Here is a 27,705-nt window from a genome sequence, read left to right on the forward strand (position 1 = left end):
TTACATTAATATTAAATGCAATTAGCTGAACTTAAGAGTGTTTTTGACCCATTTAAGTTGCGAAATATGTAATTTCATAATTACTTCTATTGTCTTTGAAATATGATTCAAGTGTACTGTGAAGCATGTATGGTCTAAAGTCATTTTTATTGAATCTTGAATGTCATTTATTTAAATCTATCTGTAATTACACTTTCATAATGAAGTTTCAATTTAGTGCATTTAAAATATATTAACATGAAATACTAAATAACACACTGGTTCAAATTATAATCAAGTTCTTTGCATGGGCTTTAGTGTGTTAGTCAACACATCAAAATAAGTGTACTTCTGTAAAGCATGAGAAACAAAAATCATTAAAACATTACTTAAAATGTATTTAAAGTAAAAAAAAAGTTTAATTTGGCATTATTACAAAGTGCACTTTTTAATCTAGCATCAAGAAACAGTCCTGAAAGCATCTCTCTTTAAGTATGCTTAAATGGCCTTTTATTTAATTAATATTATATTATCTGTAAGTACAGGTTTTTTAAATATACTTTACGATTTGAAATACACTAAAAGTGCACATTCAGTACAATTAAGCACGCTTTTGTTTTCCTAAGATAATAAGGGAAACTATTCTTTCAAGCTTCTCTTATTAATATTTTGAGCAGAACATGCATTTAATTCAGGAAGTGTAATAATGTGTGGTTTACAGGCAAACCCATGAGTTTGAGGTGTTATCGCTGACAGACAGACTGATCTGCAGGGCAGACGGACGAGACGCCCTCCTCAGTCACATGCTGCACATCATGAAGGTAAAACCACATCTCTGTCCTACTGAACATATCAGCAGAGCTGCGTAGTGACTGATTACATGTAATATGGATTATGTAATCAGATTCCAAAAATTAAGTACTTGTTATTAGATTAAATTGTATTTTAAAATACCTGTAATCAGACCACAGTACCTTTTTAATGGATTACATGATTACATATTATTTACAATATAGCAATAATTTATTGATTCTCCCTAATTCCTCTTTTTCATCTTTTAAAATTTCTTCTTAAATAGCCTACCGCTTATATATATATATATATACACTCATTTCAGGTTTAAGAAGTTGTTTTAACATTGCGTCAAGTACTGATGAACACAATTGTTATTATGTCGGTTATTTGACCATTTAATGCTTTTGTTTGTCTTACAAACACATTAAAATGCACAAATTCACCAACTTTTTGTCATCTGATCCTCTTTCACCTGATATATTTTTTTATGTGAAGTACCTCTGAGATTTTAAAATAAATATTTGGTCACACTTAATATTAGGTGGCCTTAACTACTATGTACTTACATCAACAAATAAGGACAATATGGTGGTCATATTGTATTGCAAAACACTTTTGCTGCTATTGAGGAGGGATACGGGTAAGTTTAGGGACAGGTTAAGTGGTATGGGTGGATTTAAGGGTGGGTTAAGGTGTAAGGGATTGGTCAATGATGTAATGACTTCATTTGGACATATCCTAACAAACAATACATCAATGGAAAGCTTATTTATTCAGAAAAAAATGACTGGTTTTGTGGTCCGGGGTCACATATGGTACAAGATTATCCTATTTAAATCAATGTGATAAACGAGATAGGTCAAAAGTAATCTAGAAGTAGTCTGATTATATTACCTAAAATGTGCAATGTAATGGATTACGTTACTAACAACAATTTTTGTCATGTAATCAGTAATAAATTGCAATTTGTAAGTGATCTACCCAGCTCTGCCGATCAGCACTGTCTGCTCGTAAAGCTGCAGCGGAGACTGATGAGAAGCTGCTGTGTGTAGATTGTGCTGGCGGGTGCCGGGGTGACTGAGGATCTGCTGGGGGTCTGTGCCGTGTCCAGAGCCTCCATACGCCAGGGAGCAGCGCTGCAGTGTGCAGAAGTGTGGTGCACCCTACAGGACGGAGAGATGAGCATTCACACAAAACACGGCTCCACAGACACACTGACTCTGGACAGTCAGACACGCTGCCGTCAGTATCACAGCCCACTTCAGATCATCAAACACTGCCAGAGTAATGTCAGTTAAACAAATACGGTCTGTCTTCTCTACAGATCTGCAGCGCTCCGAGAACTGCATCCTGCTGGAGTTTCCTGACAGGTCAGTGTCCTGTATACAGCATCACATGCAAATGTCTGGTCATAGCAAGCTTGTGCATCAGTGATATTATTCTACTTGAAAACTATTATGAAGCAGTCAAAAGTTTTTGAACAGTAAGATTTGTTGAAAGAAGAGTTTTTGAAAGAAGTCTCTTCTGCTCTCCAAGGCTGCATTTATTTGATCCAAAGTACAGCAAAAATAACTGTTTTCTATTTGAATATGTTTTAAAATGTCATTTATTCCTGTGATTTCAAAGCTGAATTTTTTGCAACATTACTCCAGACACATGATCCTTCAGAAATCATTCTGATTTGCTGCTCAAAACATTTAGTATTATTATTACTAATATTGTTGAAAATAGCTGAGGAGGTTTCTTTGATGAATAGCAAGTTCAGAAGAACAGTATTTATCTGAAATAGAAATCTTTTGTAACATTATACGTCTTTATCATCACTTTTGATCAATTTAAAACATACTTGCTAAATAAAAGTATTAATTTCTATAATTTCTTTCCCAAATATATATATATATATATATATATATGTATGTATGCATGTATTCTAGGAGAAAATGCATTTAATAGAGACATCAGTAGCAGTAATTATCGATAATAGGCTTTTAGTAAAAATATGCCATTAAACACATATTTAAAATATACCATCTTTATGTTGTTTTGACATTAATTTGGAGATTCAGTGTGAAATCATGACAATATAAATATATTATATTATTATGCAATTAATCATGATTAATTACAGGAAAATGTGTGATCAATTAGTTCATCTTTTGAATCAATTGACAGCACTAGTTGTTTTCAAACAGTGGTGTAAAATATGTTTTAATTCATCTACCGAAGCTGAAATCTGACCAAAGAGAAAATAATGAATGTTTTATATCTGATAAACTTGCACGTTCAAGTTTAAAGTCACAAGTCCATTTTGGGGTGGAAGAGTTTAGAGTGAATACATGACTGAACCTGATTGGTTTTGTACACAGTGCTATTAACCCACACAGAAACATACGACTGATTTTACTGACAACTCTTACATGATGCGAGTACTATAATAAGTAACTATAAACATGATGCTTTGTTCACTTTTAAGTATAATTTCAGGATAACACTATTAAACTTGTAGTTTACTGAGAGTACTTTAATAAGATAAAAATTGATCTAGAAGTATATAGCTAGTTAACTTTTTAGTTGCAACAGAAAATAAAAATGTCAACTAGTTGTTCTGTTACACTTACACTTCTATAAAATAAAAAGTGTCCCAATTCAGTACCAAGAGGTACTTAAATAGTGCACTTACAAGTATACTCACTATCAGAGATGGGTAGTAACCGATTACATGTAATCATAATGTAATGATAATAAATGATAATAATGATAATAAACTGATTACATGCAATCTGGATTCTGTAATTAGATTCCAAAAAGGTAACAATTATTTTATGGTGTCATTGTTGCACGTTACATGCACTTACTATTATAATAACAATAAATTATGAATAATTACATTATAAGCCAAACCCTAATCTTAACGCTATAGTAAGTACATGTAGTTAATTAATATTACTCAGTACTTAAAGCAGCAGTCCGTGAGTTTTTTTTGCTTAAAAATGATCCGAAATCAATATTTGAGAAAGTACATAACCAGCCAAGTTTTCAAAACTATCGCCTTACTTTAGCCTGATTCACATCGGCTAGCTTATAGTAATGTTTTCTAATTTGAGTGGTACGGGTAGGTTTTTGCGGGAAATTCGAGCATGGCATTGCGTCATTACGTCACGTCTGTAAACATGAAGAAGTTGTCCCGGGTACAAGGCTATCACATGAGAGGATCCTGCAGGTGGTGCATCGTTTATAGCCTCTTCTCACAGCAGCTGGAATAATTAAATGTATCATTTTGATGGCGGATTGTAATCCAGAAAGGATTGTGTGTTTATGAAACACATGTGAATTACATTGTTATATTCCAGTTTTAAATATGCTTCTGATTACAGATAGCCTGGGATTACACAAGATTTGTATTTTAAAGAAAACCAGTTGGAAGGAAGCATTATATATATATTGCATTTTGGGTTAAAAGAATTTCTTAATATGAAATTGGAATGGCATGACAATTAGAGATTAGACTGTACTGAAGTCTACAGTGCTAATACTCACTATACTCAGTCATGCAATGCTGATTTAGCACGATTTATTGTAATGGTTTTTTTTTTCCTCAGTTGATCAGAACAAACGGGGCAGACTTGTTACTTGTTCAGATGGCAATATACAGTGAAAATTCTTATTTTGGTCATATATTCCAAGGCGTAGGCTAGAATCTGTGATTGCAAAGTACATAAACATCCACACCGGTGCGGTGACTGACAGCCACACATTCACCTCAAAACATTAGATTCATCCGCGCTGCAGCCGAGCCGGAGCACAACCCCGCGCACGGAAGATCATTCCACAAGAAACTGCAATCCCAGGTTTTCAAACAGAGATACAAAGAGGCAAAACTTACGGACTGCAGCTTTAAATGTATAATTACACTTTAACAAGGACACTTTAAAATAAAGTGTAACCCAATAATCAAGTACTCGTAATTAGAGTATGTTACATTTCACAATGCTCATAATAGTAAATTAGAAAAAAAAAAATCTAAAAAGTAGCCAGAATTCAACACCTAAAAAATCATAACTTGAGAAAACTTAAAAGTTCAAGGCAACCAGCTTCAGTAGATTTTTTCTCAATTTGTTTTTGTATAAACTGAAAACAACAAGTTGAGAAAACTCAATTTTTTTTACATGACTGACTATAGTTTTCATCATGTAATCTGTTATCATGGATTACAATTAGTAAGTAATCAACTTAGCTCTGCTTACTACATAAAATATACTTGGAAAACATTCTTGAACTTTACTTGCCTTTAGTTAATAAAATAATCTTGGGTAATTGCAAAATAAACAGCTCACCCGTTCAGATATTATCACTTCCTGTCATGGAGGAATTGAAATGGATCTATAAGTGAGGCAGTTTTTAGTGTCTGATGAATTTAAAGCTGAACATCACAAGTGTTAAAGTCATTTCTGGGTTACCTGAGCATGTGTGTGTTTGGTGCAGGACGTTACACATGCAGTTTGAGCTGGAGAACAGCTGTCTGCGGTGGCATGAGCTCGTGCAGAGGGCCCTGCGCTCGACCACAGACGGGCCCCTGCGCTCAGGATCCGTGCCCTGCTCCATAGACCGCTGTATATCTCACATCACACAGTATGGTGAGTCATGAGCTGGACCAAAGACCAACAAGTGGAAAAATAAATGAAGAGAGCAGCATTGAATACATGCGACTTCAGTCTGGCCAATTTCAATAAAGGAAAACCTTATTGCTTATATGTTGGGTGTAACTAATTACTAAGTAATTACTAAATTACTTTTCCTTTGAAAAAATAAAGTAAGGGATTACTCGTATTTTTTCTGAATTACAGTTACTTATGTAATTGAGCTTAATACCGTGTATAGACTGTAGAACATTTCTATACAATACAATAGTGAATTTAACATCAAAATTTAATGTCTAACCTTAAAATGCATGCTTTTTATGTACCCTTCTCACTTTGAATATTTTGGTGAGTTGATAAGAATATTGGTAACACTAATTAAACACATTCTCATTATTAACTTGTTGGTTATTAGCATGAATATTACTGGGATATTGGCTGTTTATTATTACTTAAAAAGCACATATTATTCTGCAAGACCTTATTCTAAATCAGGGGTGTCCAAGCTGTTGTCCTGCAGAGTTTAGCTCCAGCTTGCCTCAACACACCTGCCTGGAAGTGTCTAGTATGCCTAGTAAGACCTTGATTAGCTGCTTCAGGTGAGTTTGATTAGGGTTGGAGCTCAATTCTGCAGGACACCAGTATGTATGTTATGTTTATATCTTAAATATATTTATATATAATATAAATTATATGAATATAAATATATACATAAATATTTTCTAAATATATACTGTACGTGTGTGTATTTAATAAACCGTACACACACATATATTATGTAAACAAAAGCGTTTATTCTGGATGTGATTAATCACGATTAATTGTTTGACAGCACTAGTATTTTTGCACAGCTACAATGCTGGATTGACCAATCAGCATCCAGGACCACATATCAAAGCTTGAAATATATACTAGAAAAGACTATTTTTTTTTCCTTTTTAGAAAAACACCAAATGGAAGTCTCTTATCGGATGTTTTATGCTTTGTTTCAGGGCTGGAGGTGGAGGGTTTGTACCGGCGATGTGGAGTCGCTCCTCAGGTCAGTAAGCTGGTCGATGCTCTGAGTGTTTCTCCCAGAGGAACGCTTCTGGCAACAGACGAGCTCTCCATCGTGGACATTTCAGGAGCTCTGAAACAGATCCTGCGGCAGAGCTTTGAGCTCATACCAAACGCACACAAGCCGCTCTGGCTCAAAGCTGCCGGTACGTCTGCTCTCAGCCATCAGTGCTCTAACAAACACAGCAAGATCCTTTCACTGATTCTGTCAGTCTGCTCTCAAAAAATAAAAAATAAAGTCGCTGCTCATGTGCATAAACTCGTTGAACATGGCCATATTGCTCTCATTACAGATTTCTGAGATCCTGTCGTTGTGAATCCTGTGTTTGCTCAAGCTTTGGCATTAAAGAATTGTCATGCATGCATTAATGACATGTTGTATATAAAGACTGTGGTGTATTGATATGCAGTTGTCTCCACAGTGCTGTCAGATGAAAAACAGAGGCTGCAGATGTACCGCAAACTGCTTAAACAGCTTCCTCCAGACAGCCGCGTGACACTGGATGCTCTGTGTGGACACCTGCACACGTAAGACAACCCTAGTGGAAAATAAATATACTTAAATGTATTTGAATTACATTTATTTCATGCAAAGTATACTACAAATATTTTTTTTTGATATTTATGTGCTTAATAAAATGTCCTGCAATTGTACTTTTGGTATACTAAACTGCTAAATTGGAACAACTAATTTTGTATTTAATAACAAAATTAACAACAAATGCCTAGTTTATAATGGGTTTTATTATTTTAGTCTCGAGGGCGTTAGGAAACTCCATTATCTATTTACATGCACATATTTTATATTGCATAAAAATATATTTAATATATATTTTTCTGTAATATATACATGCATGTGTGTGTATTTATATATACATAAATATACACAGTACACACATACAGTATATTATGTAAACAAAAACTTTGATTTTGGATGCGATTCATCGTTTGACAGCACTAATATATATATTCTTTGAAGTGTAGGACTGAAAAATGAAGTGTTCAACAATCTCTCTCACACACACACACACACAGGATTCCGAAAGTATTCAGACCCTTATATTATGTTGAGTTGTTGTGAATCATGTCTGTATCTGCTCTCTCAGTGTTCAGATGCACAGTCAGAAGAACCGCATGACGGCTCATAATCTGGCCGTGATATTTGTGGTCACGCTGTTCCAGGAGCTCGCCATGATTCAACTCACCAAAGAGCTGATCCTACGTCACACAGAGATCTTCATGGTGAGCCTGCACTTAAAATAAACCATCCCACTGTCTTAATGTCTCAGAAATGATTGTGTCATCTGACATTGTGTGCAGAATCATGTGGAGACAGATAGAGAAATCATCACTGTATTGTGAAGAGCTCACCGTTTCTCTTATGATCTCATGGACAGAAGTTAATCGGCGTCATGACTGCCTCAATTTACTGACGCATTACTAATGACATACTATTCATCCAAAAACAGTTTACTCACCCTCAAGGCATTCAAGATTAGGATGAGTTTGTTTCTTCATCAGATTTGTAGATATGTAGCATTGCATCAGTGTCTCAGCAATGGATGCTCTGCAGTGAATGGGTGCCGTCAGAATAAGAGTCCAAACAGCTGATAAAAACATCACAATAATCCACACCACTCCAGTCCATCTGTTAACATCTTGATCAAATCTGCCTGGTGAATTGTGTGATCCTTTTTAGATGTTACAGTGTTGTTTTTGTCACTAACACATTTAGGAACCTCAATAACAAACAATGAGGAGAGAGTAAGAAAATAAGATGGATCAACAAAACCCCAATTTCAATGGATGAAGACCAGCAGAACATGCTACAAGTGATGGCCTGCTCATACCGTAACAACCATCTGAACAGATTGGCTTTAATGAATCGAATCCTTTAATTAAGAGATGGTTCATCTTGAACAATATTTTGAAGAATGTTGGTAACCAAACAATGACAGTAGCCATTGACTTCCATAGTATTTTTTTCCATACCATGGAAATCAATGGCAACCGGCAACTGTTTGGCAATCTTTTTTAATGTCGCAATGTATTAACTTCCCATTTAATCATATTTATCATGCTGGCAATAAAATGTCCAGTTGTACATTTACGTGTCCCTGGAGCACAAAAGCAGTCTTAAGTCGCTGGGGTATATTTGTAGCAATAGCCAAAAATACATTGTATGGGTCAAAATTATTGATATTTCTTTTATGCCAAAAATCATTAGGATATTAAGTAAAGATTATGTTCCATGAAGATATTTAGTAAATTTCCTACCGTAAATATATCAAAACTTCATTTTTGATTAGTAATAAGCATTGCTAAGAACTTCATTTGAAAACTTTAAAGGTGATTTTCTCAATATTTAGATTTTTTTGCACCCTCAGATTCCAGATTTTCAAATAGTTGTATCTCAGACAAATATTGTCCGATCATAACAAACCATACTGCAATTGAAAGCTTATTTATTCAGCTTTTGAGATGATGCATTAATCTCAATTTTAAAAAAAATGTACCCTTATGACTGGTTTTGTGGTCCAGACACATATAATGAATAACAGACTGCATTCCAGAGAGTGTTATGCTTTATTGTTACTCAGAATTACATGAGTGCATTTGTATTTATGAATAAATGCATTCAAACAGGAGTTGAGCATGTGCATTTGATCATGTCACAGGATGTGTTTATTTCTAGAAGGACAAAGCCTTAGATATACAGGAAGCTTTGTCCACATCAATGATTGCAATAAAATTGGCAACACTAAAAAAAAAATCACGATAAAGGATAATTTAGTTTCTAGAAGCTCTGGTGTCACAATTGCATCTAATTCTGAAGCACACTGCCAAAAAACTTGGGATTAACAGTAAAAATTAGAAACAACAACATCTTTTAACATCCATTCTCTACCACTGTATTCACGAAGAATCGGAAAAACAACAACTCATTTACTGTTTATACATATGGATCATATACATGCATCTGGAAGGATTCTTGAAGCTTTAATATCTGGGCCGCTTTACATCCACCCTGTATTAGAGAAGAAACAAGACGACAGATCATGAACACACACATTTCATTTCAAAATACACTAAATTTAGATCCAATCATAGCACAATTCCCATTATCTGCTCAAATCGAGTGCATTTCATTTTCAAAGAGGCCCATATCAGACCATATGTGATGTAATATTATTGCTGTCCGAACAAGAAATGCAAGTTCAATCCCAAACCTGAGATAATAACCAGAGCAATGGTTTGACTAGAACAACAATCAAAACACACAAGCTAGTGTGGTTTCATCAGATTGGTGGTAGCTATTTTTGAGCAAATCAATATCAGCCATCAGAGATGCTGATTATTAATAAAGGCACTGATGTGTTGATGCTCTTTAAATGTGCTGTCTGTGGACCGCAGGACTTCTGGGAGTCGAGAGAAACAGGCTTTGAGAGTTGAGAGACAGTTCAGAGCCTAAGTTTATGCGAGTGGTCCCAGTTGTTAATAATAACAGGGAACTAAGACTAGTCTGACCAACTAGCAGTTACCAATGGCTAATGAGTAATTTTTCAGATTTAAATTAGACCAATCCACGTTTATGCAACCAACGTAAAAATAATAAAAAAATTATGACCAGTCTTAAAGAAAAATTAGATGACTAATAAGACTAATTGAAGTGTTTTCAGCAACTGGTGACTAAATACATTTTACTGAACAAAAGCAATCCGGACCATGTGTCAATGGCTTCCAAGATTACTTCTTGGAGAGAAAAAACTCAGGGTTCAAAGCTAGGGATTTTTGTTACTGGCCAGTGGGTCACATATTTACAGTGCATCCGGAAAGTATTCAGTGCTTCACTTTTTTTTCCACATTTTGTTACGTTACAGCCTTTATTCCAAAATTGATTAAATTAATTATTTTCCTCAACATTCTACAAACAATACCCCATAATAACAACGTGAAAGAAGTTTGTTTGAAATCTTTGCAAATTTATTAAAAATAAAAAAGGTAAAAAAAAAATCAAATCGCATGTACATAAGTATTCACAGCCTTTGCTCAATACTTTGTTGAAGCACATTTGGCACCAATTACAGCCTCAAATCTTTTTGGGTATGATGCAACAAGCTTTGATCATCATTTGGCAATTATCTGCCATTCTTCTCTCCTCCTCATCTCTCAAGCTCTGTCAGGTTGGATGGGGGTAGACGCACATTTTCAGCTTTCTTCAGAAATATTTGTTTGGGTCGAAGCTCAGGCTGTGGTTGGGCCACTCAAAGACATTCACAGCGTTGTGTATGAGCCACTCTTGCTGTGTGCTTAGGGTAAACATTCTTCCAGTCTAATGCTCTGGACTGGGTTTTCATTATCTCCATATTTTGATACATTGAGCTTTTCTTCTACTCTGACGAGTCCCTCAGTCCCTGCTGCTGAAAAACAGCTCCACAGCATGAGACTGATACCAGCACACTTTACTTTTGGGATGCACTCTGCAGGCGATGAGCAGATCTGGTTTCCTTCAAACATGATGCTTAGAATTGAGGTTCATCAGACCAGAGAATCTTGTTTCTCACAGTCTGAGGGTCCTTTAGGTGCTTTTTTGCAAATTCCAAGTGTGTTTTCATGTGTATTCACGGAGGAGAGGATTGAGTTTGGCCACACTGCCATAAAGACCGGATTGGTGGAGTGTTGCAGTGATGTTTGTCCTTCTGTAGATTTCTCCTATCTCCACATATGATCATGGAGCTCAACTAGAGTCACCATCAGGTTCTTGGTCACCAGTCTAGACAAGGCCCTTCTCCATCAGTTGCTCAGTCTGGCCAAGAGGCCACCTCTAGGAAGAGTCCTGGTTGTTTCAATCTTCTTCTATTAAGGGTAACAGAGAATACATGCTTCTGTGAAACTTCAATGCTGCAGAAACTTTTCTGAACCCTTCCCCAGATCTGTGCCTCGATACAATCCTGTCTCTGAGGTCTACAGGTCTTGGTGTATGCTCTGACATGCAGAGTTACCTGTGGGACCTTATGTAGACAGGTGTGTGCCGGTCCAAATCATGTCCAATCAACTGAATTTACCACAGGTGGACCCAAATCAAGTTGTAGAAACATCTCAAGGATGATCAGTGGAAACAGGAGGCACCTGAGTGTCATGGCAAAGGCTGCGAATACTAATATACATGTGATTTTTTATTTTTAATAAATTTGCAAAGATTTCAAACAAACTTCTTTCAAGTTGTGATTATGGGGTATTGTTTGTAGAATTTTGAGGAAAATAATACATAAAATGTAGAAAAAGAGAAGTGCTGTGAATACTTTCCGGATGCACTGTATAGCCAATGCCAAGAGTTAAGAGGTAAATGTTCACCTTGGTTCATTTGTGTGCAAAATATGAAGTAAAAACCATCTATAAAATTGCATCTTGGTAAGATGTGTTAACATTTGAACTGCCTTAAAGTGTTATGTTTCTTCTGTGTGCACAGAAAAGTGCCTCAAACCATGACAGAACCGAATAAGTTCTTTCGCATCATCTTGTGTTTGAAAGGTGTAAAAATCACTTGTTTTATTTAGCAAAACTTTTCCAAATGATAAACTTTTGTGATGACACATGACTGACTCGATTAAGGATGTTTAGGATATTCTTAAAACTGAAGACTTTAAAACTTCAGTGACTGAAGAAAAGAGAAACTCACCCATCTGCCTCCATCTTCTTTCTCTTCTCAATGATCTGAAATAAACAGAGACCGTATTAACATGCTGCAAGACTGAATGTGACACTCTGTCTGAACATCATCATCACCAAACATCTGTTTGCAGCTCAAGTGGGTCATAGGGGTTTGCAATATGGACAAAAAAAAAAGTTGCATTTCTCAGGATTTATTGAAAACGATAATTAAATGATATTTTGCTGAGTATGTATTTGTGCTGGTTTAGGCTTGTCGTGGATAAATAAATATGACATGAAAACCACCAATAGGTGGCGTCAAACCCCTGCCTTAATGTGCGATTCATTGAATCATCCATTCAAACGATTCATTTATTACACCCATTTCATGTAGAAACAAAGCAAGTGAATCTTTATGAATGGATCATTGAATCACTGACTCAAATGACTGATTCAAAAACAGATTCATTCAGGAATGAAACACCGCAGTGTTGCCATGAGATGCATAAATGTCCTGCTCCGACGGTTTTCATTGGCCAAACAGAAAAAAACAAGACAGTATTGTGTCTAAAATGTAACACTCAATATTAACTTACTGATTGTTGAACTGTTATATAAAATCAATACTACATCTGCGATAACACTCACGCGCTAATATTTAAGAAAACGGCACTGATGCTTGTGCCTTATTACTAAAAATTATCACAGCTTATAAAAAAAATTAAAAAACACGGATAATTTTTGCTTTCATAACTTGAATTATAGAGTCATTCAAACTGCATTCTAGTAAACTTCATCACGCAGTGCATGCTTTCGAACTTTCAAACTTTTTATTTGTTTTTTGGCAAAGTGTGTCAGCTCGCACATTGCCAAAACAACAATTACGATATTATCGCACACCCCTAGTTGGTCACTGCTTATACAGCGTTTTATTCCACTACATCTCAAATTCTTAAACACGTCACAGAACGTTGCAGATGAGAGCCTGTAAACTCACAGCGCTGATTTTCTTCCACTGTCGGTCTAGCTCAGCCTTCTCGTTGGTTTCTTTAAAGCGGCGAGTCTTTCGGCCCTCAGACATTTTGATGCCGTACTGGAAGGCAGCCCTACAGAAACAAAATGATCATCATGATTAAAGTGAGCGCACAACCTCAAACTGATGTAAACTGGTGAAAAACAGAGTCTGTGTTACTTGGGAAGTGCCTCCTTGTTGTTCATGTAGTCGCTGTACTCCTCTTGCGTGTCAAAGTCCCAGCGGCCCAAAGGACCCTTCTTATTACCCTAGAGACAGACACACACGTGAACACTCCTGACCAGAGACACACAGAGACAAGTCTCCATTACAACTCAAAATCACTCATGCCTGGTCCATCTTGCTGTAGTCCACCTCCTCATCACTGTCCACAGCCAGATCATCCATTCTACAAGAGAGAAGCAACACATTCCCAAACTCATCATCAGCATCCTCAACCGTACGTGACAGAAGAAGACGCGGCGGCGTAACTCACGTGGCAGGGTAGCACTCAGCGTAACTGTTTGACATCCCAAAGAAATCGCCAAGATGCTTCTTCTCTTCACGTCGGCTTCCAGTGCTCACGGTTAAAGACACAAACTCAACAACACTAGAGCGTAAGCATTTAACAAGCCATTTCATCATCTGGAATTGGAACTTGATGTTAATAATCTACACCCCTAATAGTCGACCAAAATTTTGTTAGTTGGTTAAACACTGAAAAAAAGGCTGGTACTTCTGCTAAATACAGTAGGTATATTGAACAGGAAATCCAAATTCATTGACCTCAAATATGGCTGATCATTTAAGATGTAAATATACAAGTAGCAGCAACTTTACACGTCTGCTCACCCTAAAATTAACCTTGATAAATGTGTGCTATTAGGAAAATGTGTTTGTGCTGAGACGCCGGCATGCATTTGTTTCTTAATAACAGTGGAAACTACTTAAAATGCATCATCTCTACTCGTACAGATAAGAGTAACACAATCGAAACTGTAAAGGGCCAACTTCTGTGTACACTCACAAGCAGTGTTGGGGAACGTTATTTTTAAAAGTAATGCATAACAATATTGCATTATTCCCTAAAAAGTAACTAATTGCATTACTTTTTGCTCACAATATCGACAAAACTTTGTATTTTTGTAAAACAAAGAAATCAAACAGGATGCGCTGGAGCGCGTCACAAAAATGAATCGAAACTCAGTATGTAGGATAATTGTCTCACAGACATAAGAAATATATCTACAGAAAGCTTGAAAAGTCTACTTTAAAATGAAACAATTCAAGCGAAAACACTCTGACTGTAATATGAAAGGTGCATTTCTCTCTGAAGGCGCATCACTGTACTGCGGAGATGCAGCCGACTCGGACTCAGAAATGCATAGTTTATTAATAAATAATTAAAATATCTCCTAGGTATTTTTTTCAGACTCCTTCGTAGTCTCACTACATATTTAATCAAATTTAAAAAAAAGTGTGATTAGTCAACTAATGGCTTAAATGAACCGACTATAAGAATCTTTAATCAGGGGCAGCCCTACTATACACTGTATGCAATAGTGATTGATTTTCAGTCTCAGAGAGTGCATGCTGCAGTTCTGCAGTCACGTGAAGGATATGCTTCCTGGCCCTGCAAATGAGCGGCTCCAGCAAACTTGTCATTGATCAGCTTGATCTGGTCCTTCACAGAGCCTGGACCTGAAAGAGACCATCACAGCACTCAAATATAGGACTGGACTTTAGCATTCAAATGCAGGTCTGACAGCATTTCTTTGAATGTGATAAAGATGTGTGCTTAATGATAAATAAGTGTGCTTAATGTGCACAAATCTGCACTCACAGATAAGTACACTTAAGTGAATTGAAACTTTCATGATTATTTTTCTTAGAGCACGTTTGTGCAATTGAGTGTATAATACCAACTTTAATTTTTGTTATAGAAGTATCATTTAATAATCTTTTGTCATGCTTTAAAGTTGAACACATCTACTTTTACATGTAGTGTTATTTGACATTACATTTAAAGTTAACACTCTATGCAATACATCGTCACATCATCATTACAAATGTGTTATTACAAATATATTTAAATATATAACATACCAGCATTCAACAGAAATGACATTAAAGTATGTTTTAATTTCCCATAATAGCTTGTAAAGTACATTTGGCAGTATACTTTAAAGACAGGACGAGAAATAATTATGAAATTACTTATAAAGACTTCAGTGGGTTAAGAAAGGCGCTCTTAAGATCAGCTAATTGCATTTAATATAAATCATTTTCATTTTATTGCAATTAACATGCAATTATATTATGCACTGAAATTTAAATTAATTTAAAAAATAAAATTATTTTCCACCAAACTATTTTCATGTGGAAACGCTGCATTCCAAAAAGTTCAGAGAATATGAGGAATAAGAAGATTGTGAACATTTACCTTTATCAATGTCCATGGCCTGAAGAGACAGAAATATTGTATATACATTAGACGTATTATAATTATTAGTGATATTCTTAAGTTTTGCACAAATAGTCAGAGGCAATGAGAATTGTTTTCACGTAAAGACAGACCTCGTCATCAGCTCGGGGTTTCTCAAAGTAACTGTGTCGCCTTTTCTCCTCGTCACGATCTCGCTCTCGCTCTCTCTCCCTCTCTCTCTCTCTCTCCCTCTCCCTCTCCCTCTCTCGCTCACGGTAGCGCTCCTTCTCTTTGTCTCTGATGCTCTTGGAGGTGGAGGGTGTGTAATCACCGATGTCGTCAAAGATGCTGCAAACACACACAGATGTTAGCAAGCTTGTGTTCAGATCATAAACTTAAACTGATTGCGTGTGAACTCACCTTATGTCTGCCTCTGGTGCCTTCTTCTCATCCAGACGTCCTGAAAACAGAGAAAACACTAAAGTTTCGCTTTTACAAACACTAAGGATGAGTTGCATCATGGACTCTTCAAACCCTTTTGAGGATGCATTTCCAGAGTTATTAACATGGTAGATAGTCATTTTTTTATATTTTCATTTTTAAAGATGTAATGCACATTTATAACAATACTTGGTGTTATATTACCCTGATATTAAATTACCCAAAACTAGTTAACACTGCTGCGTGAATGTGATTGCCTCGCTTCTGAACAATGGAACCAATCTCTTGATTTTTTTTTCTTCTGGTTTGGAAGGTCATTGAAATACCATCTTGGATTGTTTGCTATTGGAGCAAACAGGGACAAAAATTATACAGGGTTTTTTCAGGGTTTATGGAGGTAAATGTAAGGGTGCATTAATATCAAGAAAACGCAGTGCTTTTCTAAAACAAAGAAAACTAATAGGATGCGGTCTTGAACAGGAGCGCTTCACAAAAATGAACCTCAGTGAATATTCTCCTTACAGACATGATGAATATATAAACTCTTTCATTATAATCCATAAAGATGCATTTCTTTCTAAAGAAGCGTCCAATGAGGAGACGGCGAGTCAGGATTTTTAACTTCATCTTTGTGACACGGACTCAGAAAACACTAGTTTATTAATAAATAATTCAAATATCTCCTTACTATTTTTCCCCAGACACATTCATTGTAACTTTTGCTGGGTCTTTGCAGCAAGCTTTAGCCTATTTAGTGCGCTCATGTCACGTTGCCGTGGGCGCTATGGTCACGAAAACTCATTGCGGTTTAAAAACAAGTGATTTAAGCATTGAAATGCAAACAGCAGCACTATATGCACGAGCTGTGTGTTTCAGAGCATGCTTTCTGCAATTGGGTCGGATCGAGGCCAGTTCATATTCACCCCTAAGACTTTTAAAAGACCTTTTTAAAACCAAGTAAAGAAAATAACACGATGTGTTGTATTAACACTTCCAATGTTTGAGAACACAACAGATCTCCATTACTTATTAATTCATTTCACAAGAAATAGCTTAAGCTTTGAATAGCTCTGCTCCAAACCACTAGGCTAGGATATAGAAATCACTTTTACTGTAACTTCTGTTCACACTGCATTAAAAAACAATGCTTTTCTGTAGTGCTTTGGTCTTGTTTTCAGTGCAAATATCTAAAGATTCTTAATGTAAGATACATTTACTTGAGAAACAAAGCCACATAAGATAAAAAGTCTTGTTTTCTGTAAAACTGATCAAAAGAGTTTATGATGAAAACAAGAACAAATATCTGCCAACAGGCTTAGTTCATTCCCCACTGACAGATATTAGTCCTTGTTTTAAACAAACTCAATTTAATTTTCTCAGTTTGCCCAAGATGACTTCCGCTTCTGAAAACTCCAGAAATGTGAAAAGGCACATGGATTATAGTCTTGTTTCAGTGATTTAAAGTGCTACATCACTACAAAACAGACTCAAAAAGCTGATCTCTAATGAACACAGTAGCGGGCCGGCGCAGAGAAAACTACCTTTGTCCTTCTTCTTGAGTTTCTTGTTGCGGGTGCCCTGCCTCAGGTACGACAGGATCTGCGTCAGTTTGCTGATGACTATGTCGTTAGTGGTGAGCGTCGTCTGAGCCTGAGGAACAAAAACAGCAGTTTGACAAGACTTTAAAAATCATCAACAGCGTGCAGTCTGATCATGCAACCTCACCGGAAACCACACTTTTTCTTTTCATGTTGCAGCCCTGAATAACATGAAATTATAGCGGACATGACATGATTTTTTTGTGGTCAGTCCTAAATACAGGCGGAAAATGTCAAAAATGCTGAGATCAGATCACTGAAACCACATCCAGATGTAGATTACGAATGAAATTATTCCTTATTCTTTTCATCCGCCTCCTTGCCTGTTCAATCACAAGCTACATAATACGGCTTCATCCTTTTGCATTTGTGTGAGATTTCGGATTAGAGGATTCATAAAGCATGAGTTCAAGTATTAAACAAAATCGGCTCATGCTGATTATGACCGCAATGTCTTGAAGCTCCATTTGAAGATTGAAAATGTATTTTATTGATGAAAAAATATTTTTAAATATTGTCCCTGACAATTTTCAAGCAACAGCTGAAAACTCATCTCTTTCGACATTATTTGACTTCATCCTAAGAAAAAAAAAAAAAGGTTTTCTTTATTTATTCCCTCTCTTTCTAGCTTGTACCTATTTGAACAATGCCTAAACTTAGTGTTACAAGCACTTCCTGTGTCTGTTTGCCTCTGAATCGCTTGATGTATTCTGCAATTATAAGTTGCTAATGATAAAAGCGTCCGCTAAATGAATAAATGTAAACGTAAAAAGGTCTTCATTTATGTGTCGAAGATGAACTAAAGTCTTGGAATGAAGTGAGGTTTAAAAGCTCTAACAGCTTTTAAAAGTTTTATTATTATTTACAACAGAATCTGCATTTTAATTTAAATAAAAGATAAAAACAACTTTCTGCATCAAAACTTGATTTTCAAAAGTCCACAAATCTGCGACAGCTGAATCAATGTAACCGTTTTGACAAGCCAAAATTACTTTGATAATTTACGTTTAATCACCCCTTTCCAGATTTTGAGCCTTATATTCACTATGATGTGCATGCATCTATGAGAGAAATAAGAAGAGTAAAACAGGCATGTTGATGCAGTACTACCTGTAGTCTCAGTCTCATTTTATCCTCAAAATACTACAGTTTATGAAGACGTTACAGTGACAATGGAATTATTCTCCCAAAAATGAAAAGGTGAAAGGTAATGTCAGGTTAGTGCTCGTGTGTTTGGTCTCTGTACCTCCATGGTGGGGCAGTCGGCTTTGCTGCGGATGAGGGTGGTCGGGATGTCTGTATCTGCATACTCATCTTCCAGGTCCACCACATACGCCATGCGGCCCGGCAGGAAAAGCTCGTTACGCTCCATCTGACGACCCTTGAACAGGATCCTATAGATGTTCCGTCCTGAAGAGCACAACAACACAGAATAAAACACTGTGAGCTTAAACGACACAGACGAAACTCACACAACATCAAAAACAAGTGGAAGAGTTCGACCTTTTTAGTAATTAATTAATTTATTTACAAATGATGGGTTTAAGCACTGATGGTACCCTACTGCATTTGTTTACATTTTCTGCACTGGATAATACACTGGATATTAGCTTTATTATCATGCTGACGATATAAAACAGGAATATTGTGCATATTGCGCTAATGTTAAAAGTTTAGCTTGTAAAGACAGTAATCCAGTGTTATCCCCCTTTTTCCGTTTGATAAGTCACAGCTGACAGGTGCTACTTCAGATGCATTTTGTGTAACTTAAATAAGAGATTCATTGCACAGTACAGACAACTTTGTTGATTTGTTTCTGAAAGAATGCAAAACTCAGTGACAGCTTCAGGGACTAGAAAGAGTGTTCTTTGCTCGCTTTCCGTTTATAACCCATTCACAATTTAAATAAAAATTTTTTTTACATGCAACTACAACACACTGTAAAGTTTCTAGAATGGCAACTGTATTTAAATCTGGGACTGAATCCAAAAACGAATTTTTGACAGTGGACGGGACAAAATAATCTGATACTGTAAACCAGAATTGATTTGCGCATATAGACCTGCAAACTTGTTCTAGGTGATGTTCAATGGGTTTCATTGCTTTACATGCATGTCTTCACATTTTAAAATGTTCCTTTTGTGTTCATTGACTAAAAAAAAAAAAGTCAGTAAGCAATCACTGTCTAGATTATATTTTAATTGCTGGTTTTTACATTTTCCAAGTGCAAATGCAAAAATCTTAAGCTACATCACACAGTCTGTTTATTGCATTCATTTGCTCAAGAAGTCTGAGAGGAACGCTGAACTCACCCAGACGAGTCTTGAACTCAATCTTCTGCTCTGGATCTTCATCTTTCCTGTCAAACACAAACATGTTGAAAGATACTCGGAACTGGATCATGGAAATGAACACGCATAAGATTTCCTGAAACATACTTGACTTCCTTCTGCACTTTCTCAATTATGTCCTCCTCTTCTCGCTCCTTGCTAGTGATTTCAGCTCTGACCTGAAATCGAAACACTAGAGTAAACAAAAGCCAGTATGTGGCAGCTGTATGATTAGTGGCTTTGCTGTCGTACCTTCTGTAGCAGAGCAAAATCCAGACCCTTCACCAAGTGAGTGTGCTCCATATCACCACCCAAGAACTTCGACTCCTGGATCAGCTGACGCCTTTTCTCTGCTGCCGATTTGTCCCTGATCAGCAAAATAAAACACAACAAAATGCATGTTTTAATCCACACAAAAAACCTGACAAAAAAGGTAAGAAAGGACCCCAAATAATAAAACTAAAATATACAACCGTATACTGCCATTTTTATTAGAACACTAGTATTTTCACCAGCTAAAAAAGGTTTTTGCTGTAGTGTGTCAGTAGGAAACGCTTCAAGAAACCTCCTGCAAAGCTACAGCACTGTTAACAGTTTTAGGCACTTGTGTAAAAATGCTGTGAAATGAGGATGCTGTCATAAATAGATTTTCTTGATTAATGAACTTCTAGTAACTAAATGAAATCAACATTTGGTGTGAGCATGCTTGGTGTTTAAAGCAGCTTTTGTCCTCGGTGCACTTGAGCAGAGTTTCTCAGGAGCTTTGTAGGTTTATTGAAGAGTCTTGGAGACACAGTTCTTCTGGATTGAGTCTGTCTCAGTTTGTTCTGTTTCTTCATGTCATTCCAGACAGACTGATGATGATCAGATCACATCTCTGTGTGGAGCACTAACATCTCACTGGATTATTACAGTTAATGGCTAAATGAATGTTTGGAAATGTAATCTGATATTTCCTTCTGACACACTCCAGCAAAAGATAGAAATAACTGACTTAAAACCATTCTTTAGCTGCTGGAAATATAGTGTTCTAATCATTTTGGCCACCAGTGTAATTCTGCATTACATACAGTAATAAATAAATATGAAATGAAAGGCACAAATGGCAGAGGACACTCACGCCTCTGCAGTGGGTCCCACGGCTCGATAGTTAGCCGTGGTGCTGATGAGCTCCGTCTCCTCGTAGTCTTTATTAACCCCGTCACGTCTTTCTCGAGCACGGTCGCGGTATTTCTCCGCCAGCTCGCGCTCTCGCTCCATCTCCTGCTGCCGCAGTTTAGCATAGTAACTTCAGACAGAAGCGTAAACAGCAACAGAGAAAAACAATCGAAACCTGTTTTAGTGTGCATCACATCATATTATGATAAATAAAAACCATTCTAAAAATAACTCAAATTTGTTTGGTTTTACCACATTTGTAAAGAAGCTCAAAGTGCTATGGAATTTTTATAAGACAAATTTCACACATTTTAGTATAGAAAAAAAAAGGGAGGGGGGGGGGGGGCAATAATGCATGGGGAAAATGACAATTTTAATAAATTAACTTTCCACTTGCTAACACAAGTGGGCATCTGAGGTGAATACAGTATAAATATGCTGTGTATTCTGCAAAGAAATATGAAATGTATATTTATTTTGGGGGGGGGGGGGGGGGGGGGTTGATTCATACTCCAATGGGATTCATACTCCATTTTCTCTTAATATGAGCATTGCTGCTAATTTAAAATGTGGAAAAAGTTAAATGCCATTTGATCAGCAGTGAATAAAGTCATCAGAAACGTGTCAATATGTGCAGAAGAGAGGTGATTTCTTCATCACGGTTCCTCGACTCACCTTTTTTTCTTACGCCTGCGAGCCGCAGGATCCTCATCCTCATTATATTCCCGTGGCATCCTGGGAAATTCATCACAACAAGAAGTCAAACTGACTTGTCAGACTGTTATCAAGGAAACATGCAGTGTAGGGCTGCATAGACCACTTTACCCACTAGTCCCCGCTGGCAGAAGCTATCGAGTATTTAAGAGTGAATTAACCATAGCAAGCATATAAAAGACACAGGTTCCTGTTCAAGTTGGCAAAACTGTTAACTGGTCAAATAAATTGTATTAATATTAGGGCTGTCAGTTTAAGGCGTTAACATAATTAATTAGTTATGAAAAATAACACGATTAAAATATTTTAACGCAGTTAATGCACTGGCCCCGACCCCCAGACCTGTGCATCATCTTATATTCATTCAGTGGACTGTTCACAAATATGATCCATAAATGCAGTTATGCAAGATATTGGGTCAAACAAATGCTGCTGTATGAGTGTTTGTCTCATATTTAAACGATAAGCAATATCACACTATTTTTTTCTGATCTATCACGGGTTTAAATGTGATTTTGTACAACAGTTCAGTATAAGAAGCTAATATTGTGTTATATTGTATAATAATTTTATTTTAAATACAATATTGTCCGTTTTTGTTTAATTTTGCAGAGAAAATATTACGTTTAAAGCCAAAGCAGAATTGTGTGACTCAGAGATTAATTTCTGAATGAATCCACGTTTTGAACGAATACCGTGAACTAATGATTCAGTAGCTTATTCATAAAATGAGCAGTTACTTCAGTTTAAACGAATCGAATTAATAAATAAAAGACATTTACCGCCACATGCTGGTAATTTTAGTTTCTTATTTAGAGTATCATTTCATTAAAAAAACATTCACCCAAAAATGTAAAGTCTGCCATCAATTTTCGTTTTAAACCAATATGACTTTCTTTTTTTTTGCACAACATAAAAGAAGGCATTTTGAAGACTTTGTTGGTAATTAAGCCGTTTTGGTTACCAATGATTTTCATTGTATGAACAAAATACAAAACATATTGAGATGTTTCTCAAATTATCTTCATGCTCCATAGTTTATATTGGGCTGTTGTAGCCTAAATGTTTGTGTAATACATTTAAATGCTCAATCAAATAAAATATGCATTTCTAAAGCTACTATTTGTAATATCTACTTGATACTTTCTCATTTAACACAATAATAGCTTTAAATGATCTTTTGTGGGTAATTTCAGCCAAATTTAATTTGCGATTAACTAAAAATTAATTCATTGACACATCATGTAATTAATTAGATTTAAAAATGTAATCGACTGACAGCCCTAATTAATATGCAGGCACCTATTCTTCGACATCAAAGACGTGTATCTTAAGGTTACAATGTTGCATGTCAATCTGAAACACGTTACATGTTAAATACAAAGTGATCATTCTTATTTTAATGTTTTTAAATGACATTCTAGAGACGTAACCATTGGGCTATCAATTCATAATTACTATTTGATCAGAACGATTCGTTTTCATGTCTTAAATGGTAACAAAGCACAAGTGCCCAAGTAACTTAGGTTTTGTTTTGACAAGTAGTAAGCAGCGAGCACGCAACCCCTAGTGTACGTATGATCAAAGAAAGACGAGTATTAAAAAGCAAGTACTCATGGTGGCGTGTTTTGGAGGGTGGAGCTGAGGACGGCGTGGATCTCGGGGTCATCAGAAGCTTCCTGAAGTCATCATTGGTCAGCTTAGATCTGAGGATCAAGAACGAAAATAGTGAAACCAGAGCTAACATTTTAATGGACAACAACAAAAATGATTGCATCTGCTCTTGAATAACGGTCACTGCTGATGTTTCACTTGTCTTATCAGAGGTCACATATTAATAAAGCTATAGATTTAACACTAGAATGAAATCACATTCACGGCACTGTATTCATCAAAGGGTTTCTGCAGGTTTAATGACGGTAAAGTCTTTAAAGGAGTACTTCACTTCCAGAACAAACATTTAAGTTCAAAAGGCACCATAGAAGTCTATTATATGGAGAGAAATCCTATTTCTTTACGACTGAAGACAGACATGACAAGGGGGTGAGTACATTATCTGTAAATGTTTGTTCTGAACGTGAACTACTCCTTTTGAATACTAAATATACATGTATATAAAACAGCCTTGAATAGCTCAGCTCCAAACCCCTTGAGAACAGAAATAACTTATACTCTACCTGCTTATCACACTGCAAAAAAAGTGATTTCTTCCTCAGTATTTTTGTCTTGTTTTCCAATCCAAACGTCTAAAGATGCTTAAATCAAAATACATTTACTTGAGAAGTAAAAAATGTCATCATGTATACTGTGAAACTGATCAGAATGAAGTGTTTATGATTAAAACAAGAATAAATATCTGCCAACAGGCTCAGGAGAAACAAAATAAAAACTGAATTCAAAGGGAAAACAAGTTTTCAGTCCCCACTGACAGAAATGAGATTATTTAGTTCAAATTTTCAAGACTTTCAGATTTGCATCTCAATCCTGATTTAAGGACGTTTAGATGTTTGTATTGGAAAACAAAAATATAGGAGGAAGATATTTATTGTTTTGCAAAGAATGCAACATTTAATTCCACGACTTAATGACTTTAAGATTTTCGGCTCTGATTTAAAACAATTTTAAATGCACAAGTGTGACTTTTTATGACCAGAAACCATGTTGTCCTCCAGCCACAGTTGATGTATCATTATAACGGTCGGTGAGAGGAGGTCATCAGCACATTACACTGAGATGAAGTGATGGAGAGGAGCACTTACTGAAGCGCTGACCGGTGGTCCTCCACCTCATGGCCGTCCGGAGCCAGAGGATTGGAGTAAACATCAGCTGAAAGAGACGAACAAACACGTGAGTATTAATGTGGTCAAATAATCGCTCATTGCCCCAAAGATACACGTGAACTCCTCCAAATACATGACAGAAACATTGTACTTCATCTCATCTCATCTCTGAAGACTTGCACTCGAGTCTGATTCCTTTATTGTAAACGGATCAGAGACCAAACGTCCCATTTCACATCTGCTTCAAATTAAATATACAAGTAATTTTATATTCATAGAAAGCATGTTAAATGCAAGTAAAGCGTCTGCCTGAATGTTTAAAGTAACTTTAGTGAAACGTCTATAGATAATGTTCTATATATAATATATATGTGTGTACTGTGTATATTTATTATGTATATGTAAAGACACACATGCAGTATATATATTTATATTATATGTATATGAACATAACATTTTTCTTAAATATACACATGCATGTGTGTGCCTCTATAAATATACACAGCACACACACACATATATAAACAAAAACTTTATTTTGGATGCGATTAATTGTTGCCCAGCACTAATACTTATGTATAAATGAAACAACATAATTATTCTGACTTGTAACGTCACTCATTATAATATATAAAGACTAAGTGATCATACTAAATATTATTAACTGTAAATGTTTCTATTTCAAATGAATCTTGTGGTTTGAAGGACAGTGGCATAGATTTTAAAGTACAGTTAATGAGTTTTGGGGGCTTTACTGTGATCCTTAAACCCAGTGTTTTGATGTAATTTAATGTTTCTGATTCTAAATATTGTTGCATTGAATGCCATTAAAGCGTGTGTCTTCTGTAATATTGATAATAAACTAACTGAACACATTCTAATGTCAGATATAAAGCTGATTATTGTTTTGATGGCCTTTGCACCTGCAGTTTTGCTATTTTTGTGTTTTGTACATCTCACAGATTTCTTTAACGAATTAATTCTACACATTATCGGTGAAGTCTACGCACAGCACGCTTCTAGAATATAACGGGACATATTCTCAAATATGACTTTATCCACACACAGCATAAACGTTTATCAAATGATATGTAATACTTACATTCGCGTTCAGGCATGATGAAAATAAACGAGCCTAAAACACGACTCGAGCACTTTATTGTTGATAGTACGACTGCTGACGTCACACTTCCGCTTATTTTCATTGGTCTCCAGTCGCGACAGCGCCACCTGTTGACCTGGAGGACAGCCTGCATGTTTCACTTATTTGGAAGCGATATATAATATTAACAAAATAAATAAATATATATATATGAAAACTTTTGAACTGCATGATATTTTTTTTTTCCATGTAGCAATGCCCTTCGGAAGCCACAGAAGATACTTGCATGTTTCATTGAAGACAAATTAAGTACAATTTACCTTGATCTTCAAATTCAGATAAAAGTTTTCTGTAATTTAATTCCATGGTATTATAATACTTAAGTATATAAATGTAATAAAAAAAAAATTGCGAGTGTCAATGCATTTAAAAATAAATCAATATTTTGGCATTAACACATAAATATCCATCTATTTCTGGTCATTATACCTTTGGCTCAGAATGCATTTTGAAATCCACACTGGATTTTGCTACATTTATCATATTTTAATGAAAATGCAATCCCAAATGTCCTGTCCGATGCATTTAAGGAAAATAACTTCTATGATAATTTTGCAATTATTTTTGCTTTGACATGTTAAACATATCTCATCAGTTTGGGTAATACATTTTCATTTTACTTTGCAACTTAAAAACTATACAGCAAATGTGCATTACATAACTGAATTTTCAAATTGAATATTGTTACACAGGCTTCCATAGAACTTCTGTTTATGATGTAATTGCAGTTTGAAACATGCTTTATATCTGATTATAGTGTCCTTGCATATATCAAACATTTGGCCATCCATTTTTTCCCTCAAGTCTTATTCCCAAGACATCTTGTGGCCATAATTATGAAACTGTGTATTTTAATAATTACATTGAAATCATTTTCTGTGGTAACTGGCTTGATACCAAATATGTTTAGCAGAAATATGTTAGGCATATTTATTTATTTTCATGCATGCCCCAAAAAAAATCTCCTGTTGGATATGGGAAATGTTACACATACAAAACACAAGTTTTCACAAATTTTGGAAATACTGTAGTAATAATGCATCGCATTTGTGTGTTTATGCATATTTGAGTAGATATATATTACAGTAACATTACTGCCAATGCAGAAGTTCTAAAAAGCTACTGATGGGATATTTACAGCAGATCACATCAGTGTTGTTGGTGGGTAGACGTCTTCATATGAGCACAATTTGGAGTCTTGAATCCAGTTTGTTTTGGCTAGCGATTTAAAGAGCTTTGTGTTTTAGAGCTTTATGCCAAAGATTTATCAACTGTAATACTCAATGGCTGTCTCTATGCTTATGCAAGTCATCATGTCCATTCTACATTTACATTCATGCATTTAGCAGATGCTTTTATCCAAAGCGACTTACATTGCATTCAAGTTACAGTTTTACATTTTTATCAGCTCTTGCTTTCCCTGGGAATCGAACCTGTGACCTTGGCGTTGCTAGCACCATGCTCTACTATCTGAGCTACAGGAAAGCATGCAATTACTTTACACTACATACAATTTAGTAGTGACTTAGGTTATTTGTAATGCCAGTTTTTGTTAAAAATTGAATAACTAAGACCACCAAGCATGTCTGTTCCACTCCTGAATGAATCAGTTGCATGAATGATTCAATGACTCCCTCATAAAAACAGTTATTTGTCGCCACCTACTGGTGTGACTTTACTAAAATTGATTATTCTACTGGAGTGTTTGTGTTTTGTGCGTGTGGTGTAGTGACAGAGCACAGAGTCGTTAGACAGAAAGCACAGCTTTATTGACTGCACTGGTCGACCACAGCCGAGCGCTGGCGATGATGGGACGGGAGCTGTTATTAAGGCATCACAAACAGCATGCACATACAGTCACATGAACATTATATTGCTCTAAAGACTGCTTAACATGGAAAATGTACAAAAAGGAAAAAATAGGTTTTTGCACTGATGAAAAATACTTGTCTTTTTTCCTTCTATA

At 35.9% G+C, this 27,705-nt stretch overlaps 2 protein-coding genes across 3 annotated transcripts in view; one reads left to right on the top strand and one right to left on the bottom strand.

Annotated features, from left to right (window-relative positions):
• The window catches only part of LOC306862882 (arf-GAP with Rho-GAP domain, ANK repeat and PH domain-containing protein 1-like), a 23,941-nt gene extending 14,826 nt beyond the window's left edge, over nucleotides 1–9,115 (top strand). The window contains exons 16-23 of one of the 2 annotated variants that reach the window (XM_079405925.1): nucleotides 701–800; nucleotides 1,827–2,016; nucleotides 2,099–2,144; nucleotides 5,257–5,408; nucleotides 6,404–6,613; nucleotides 6,890–6,995; nucleotides 7,574–7,709; nucleotides 8,203–9,115. In XM_079405925.1, the coding sequence (XP_079262051.1) occupies nucleotides 701–800; nucleotides 1,827–2,016; nucleotides 2,099–2,144; nucleotides 5,257–5,408; nucleotides 6,404–6,613; nucleotides 6,890–6,995; nucleotides 7,574–7,709; nucleotides 8,203–8,214 (952 nt within the window). In that variant the 3' untranslated portion in view covers nucleotides 8,215–9,115. Of the gene's footprint in view, nucleotides 1–700; nucleotides 801–1,826; nucleotides 2,017–2,098; nucleotides 2,145–5,256; nucleotides 5,409–6,403; nucleotides 6,614–6,889; nucleotides 6,996–7,573; nucleotides 7,710–7,787 lie in introns of both variants that reach the window. The other variant, XM_079405924.1, reaches the window with a different exon arrangement.
• LOC306862884 (protein Red) lies at nucleotides 9,042–25,777 on the bottom strand. Its single transcript, XM_079405930.1, has 20 exons — nucleotides 25,680–25,777; nucleotides 24,557–24,623; nucleotides 23,411–23,503; nucleotides 21,759–21,818; nucleotides 21,046–21,213; nucleotides 20,178–20,292; nucleotides 20,034–20,104; nucleotides 19,908–19,954; nucleotides 18,842–19,005; nucleotides 17,539–17,647; nucleotides 15,977–16,016; nucleotides 15,709–15,904; nucleotides 15,575–15,593; nucleotides 14,754–14,832; nucleotides 13,628–13,708; nucleotides 13,483–13,540; nucleotides 13,312–13,400; nucleotides 13,117–13,225; nucleotides 12,148–12,182; nucleotides 9,042–9,495 (listed from the first exon to the last, which is right to left on the bottom strand). Exons 1-20 carry the CDS (start codon nucleotides 25,693–25,695, stop codon nucleotides 9,468–9,470), a joined length of 1,644 nt encoding a protein of 547 aa, XP_079262056.1. The 5' UTR covers nucleotides 25,696–25,777; the 3' UTR covers nucleotides 9,042–9,467.
• Nucleotides 25,778–27,705: the final 1,928 nt, after the last annotated feature.

The sequence above is a fragment of the Barbus barbus genome (genome assembly GCF_936440315.1).
Source record: "Barbus barbus genome assembly, chromosome: 43".
Lineage (NCBI taxonomy): Eukaryota > Metazoa > Chordata > Actinopteri > Cypriniformes > Cyprinidae > Barbus > Barbus barbus.

What these genes read in the sequence shown, in the direction of transcription:
- LOC306862884 (XM_079405930.1), bottom strand. An exon ending in GTGGGACCCACTGCAGAGGC is followed by an intron (nt 20,293 to 21,045) that starts GTGAGTGTCCTC and finishes TTTGCTGATCAG; the next exon opens with GGACAAATCGGCAGCAGAGA. An exon ending in CATTTGCAGGGCCAGGAAGC is followed by an intron (nt 13,709 to 14,753) that starts ATATCCTTCACG and finishes AACCGTGAGCAC; the next exon opens with TGGAAGCCGACGTGAAGAGA.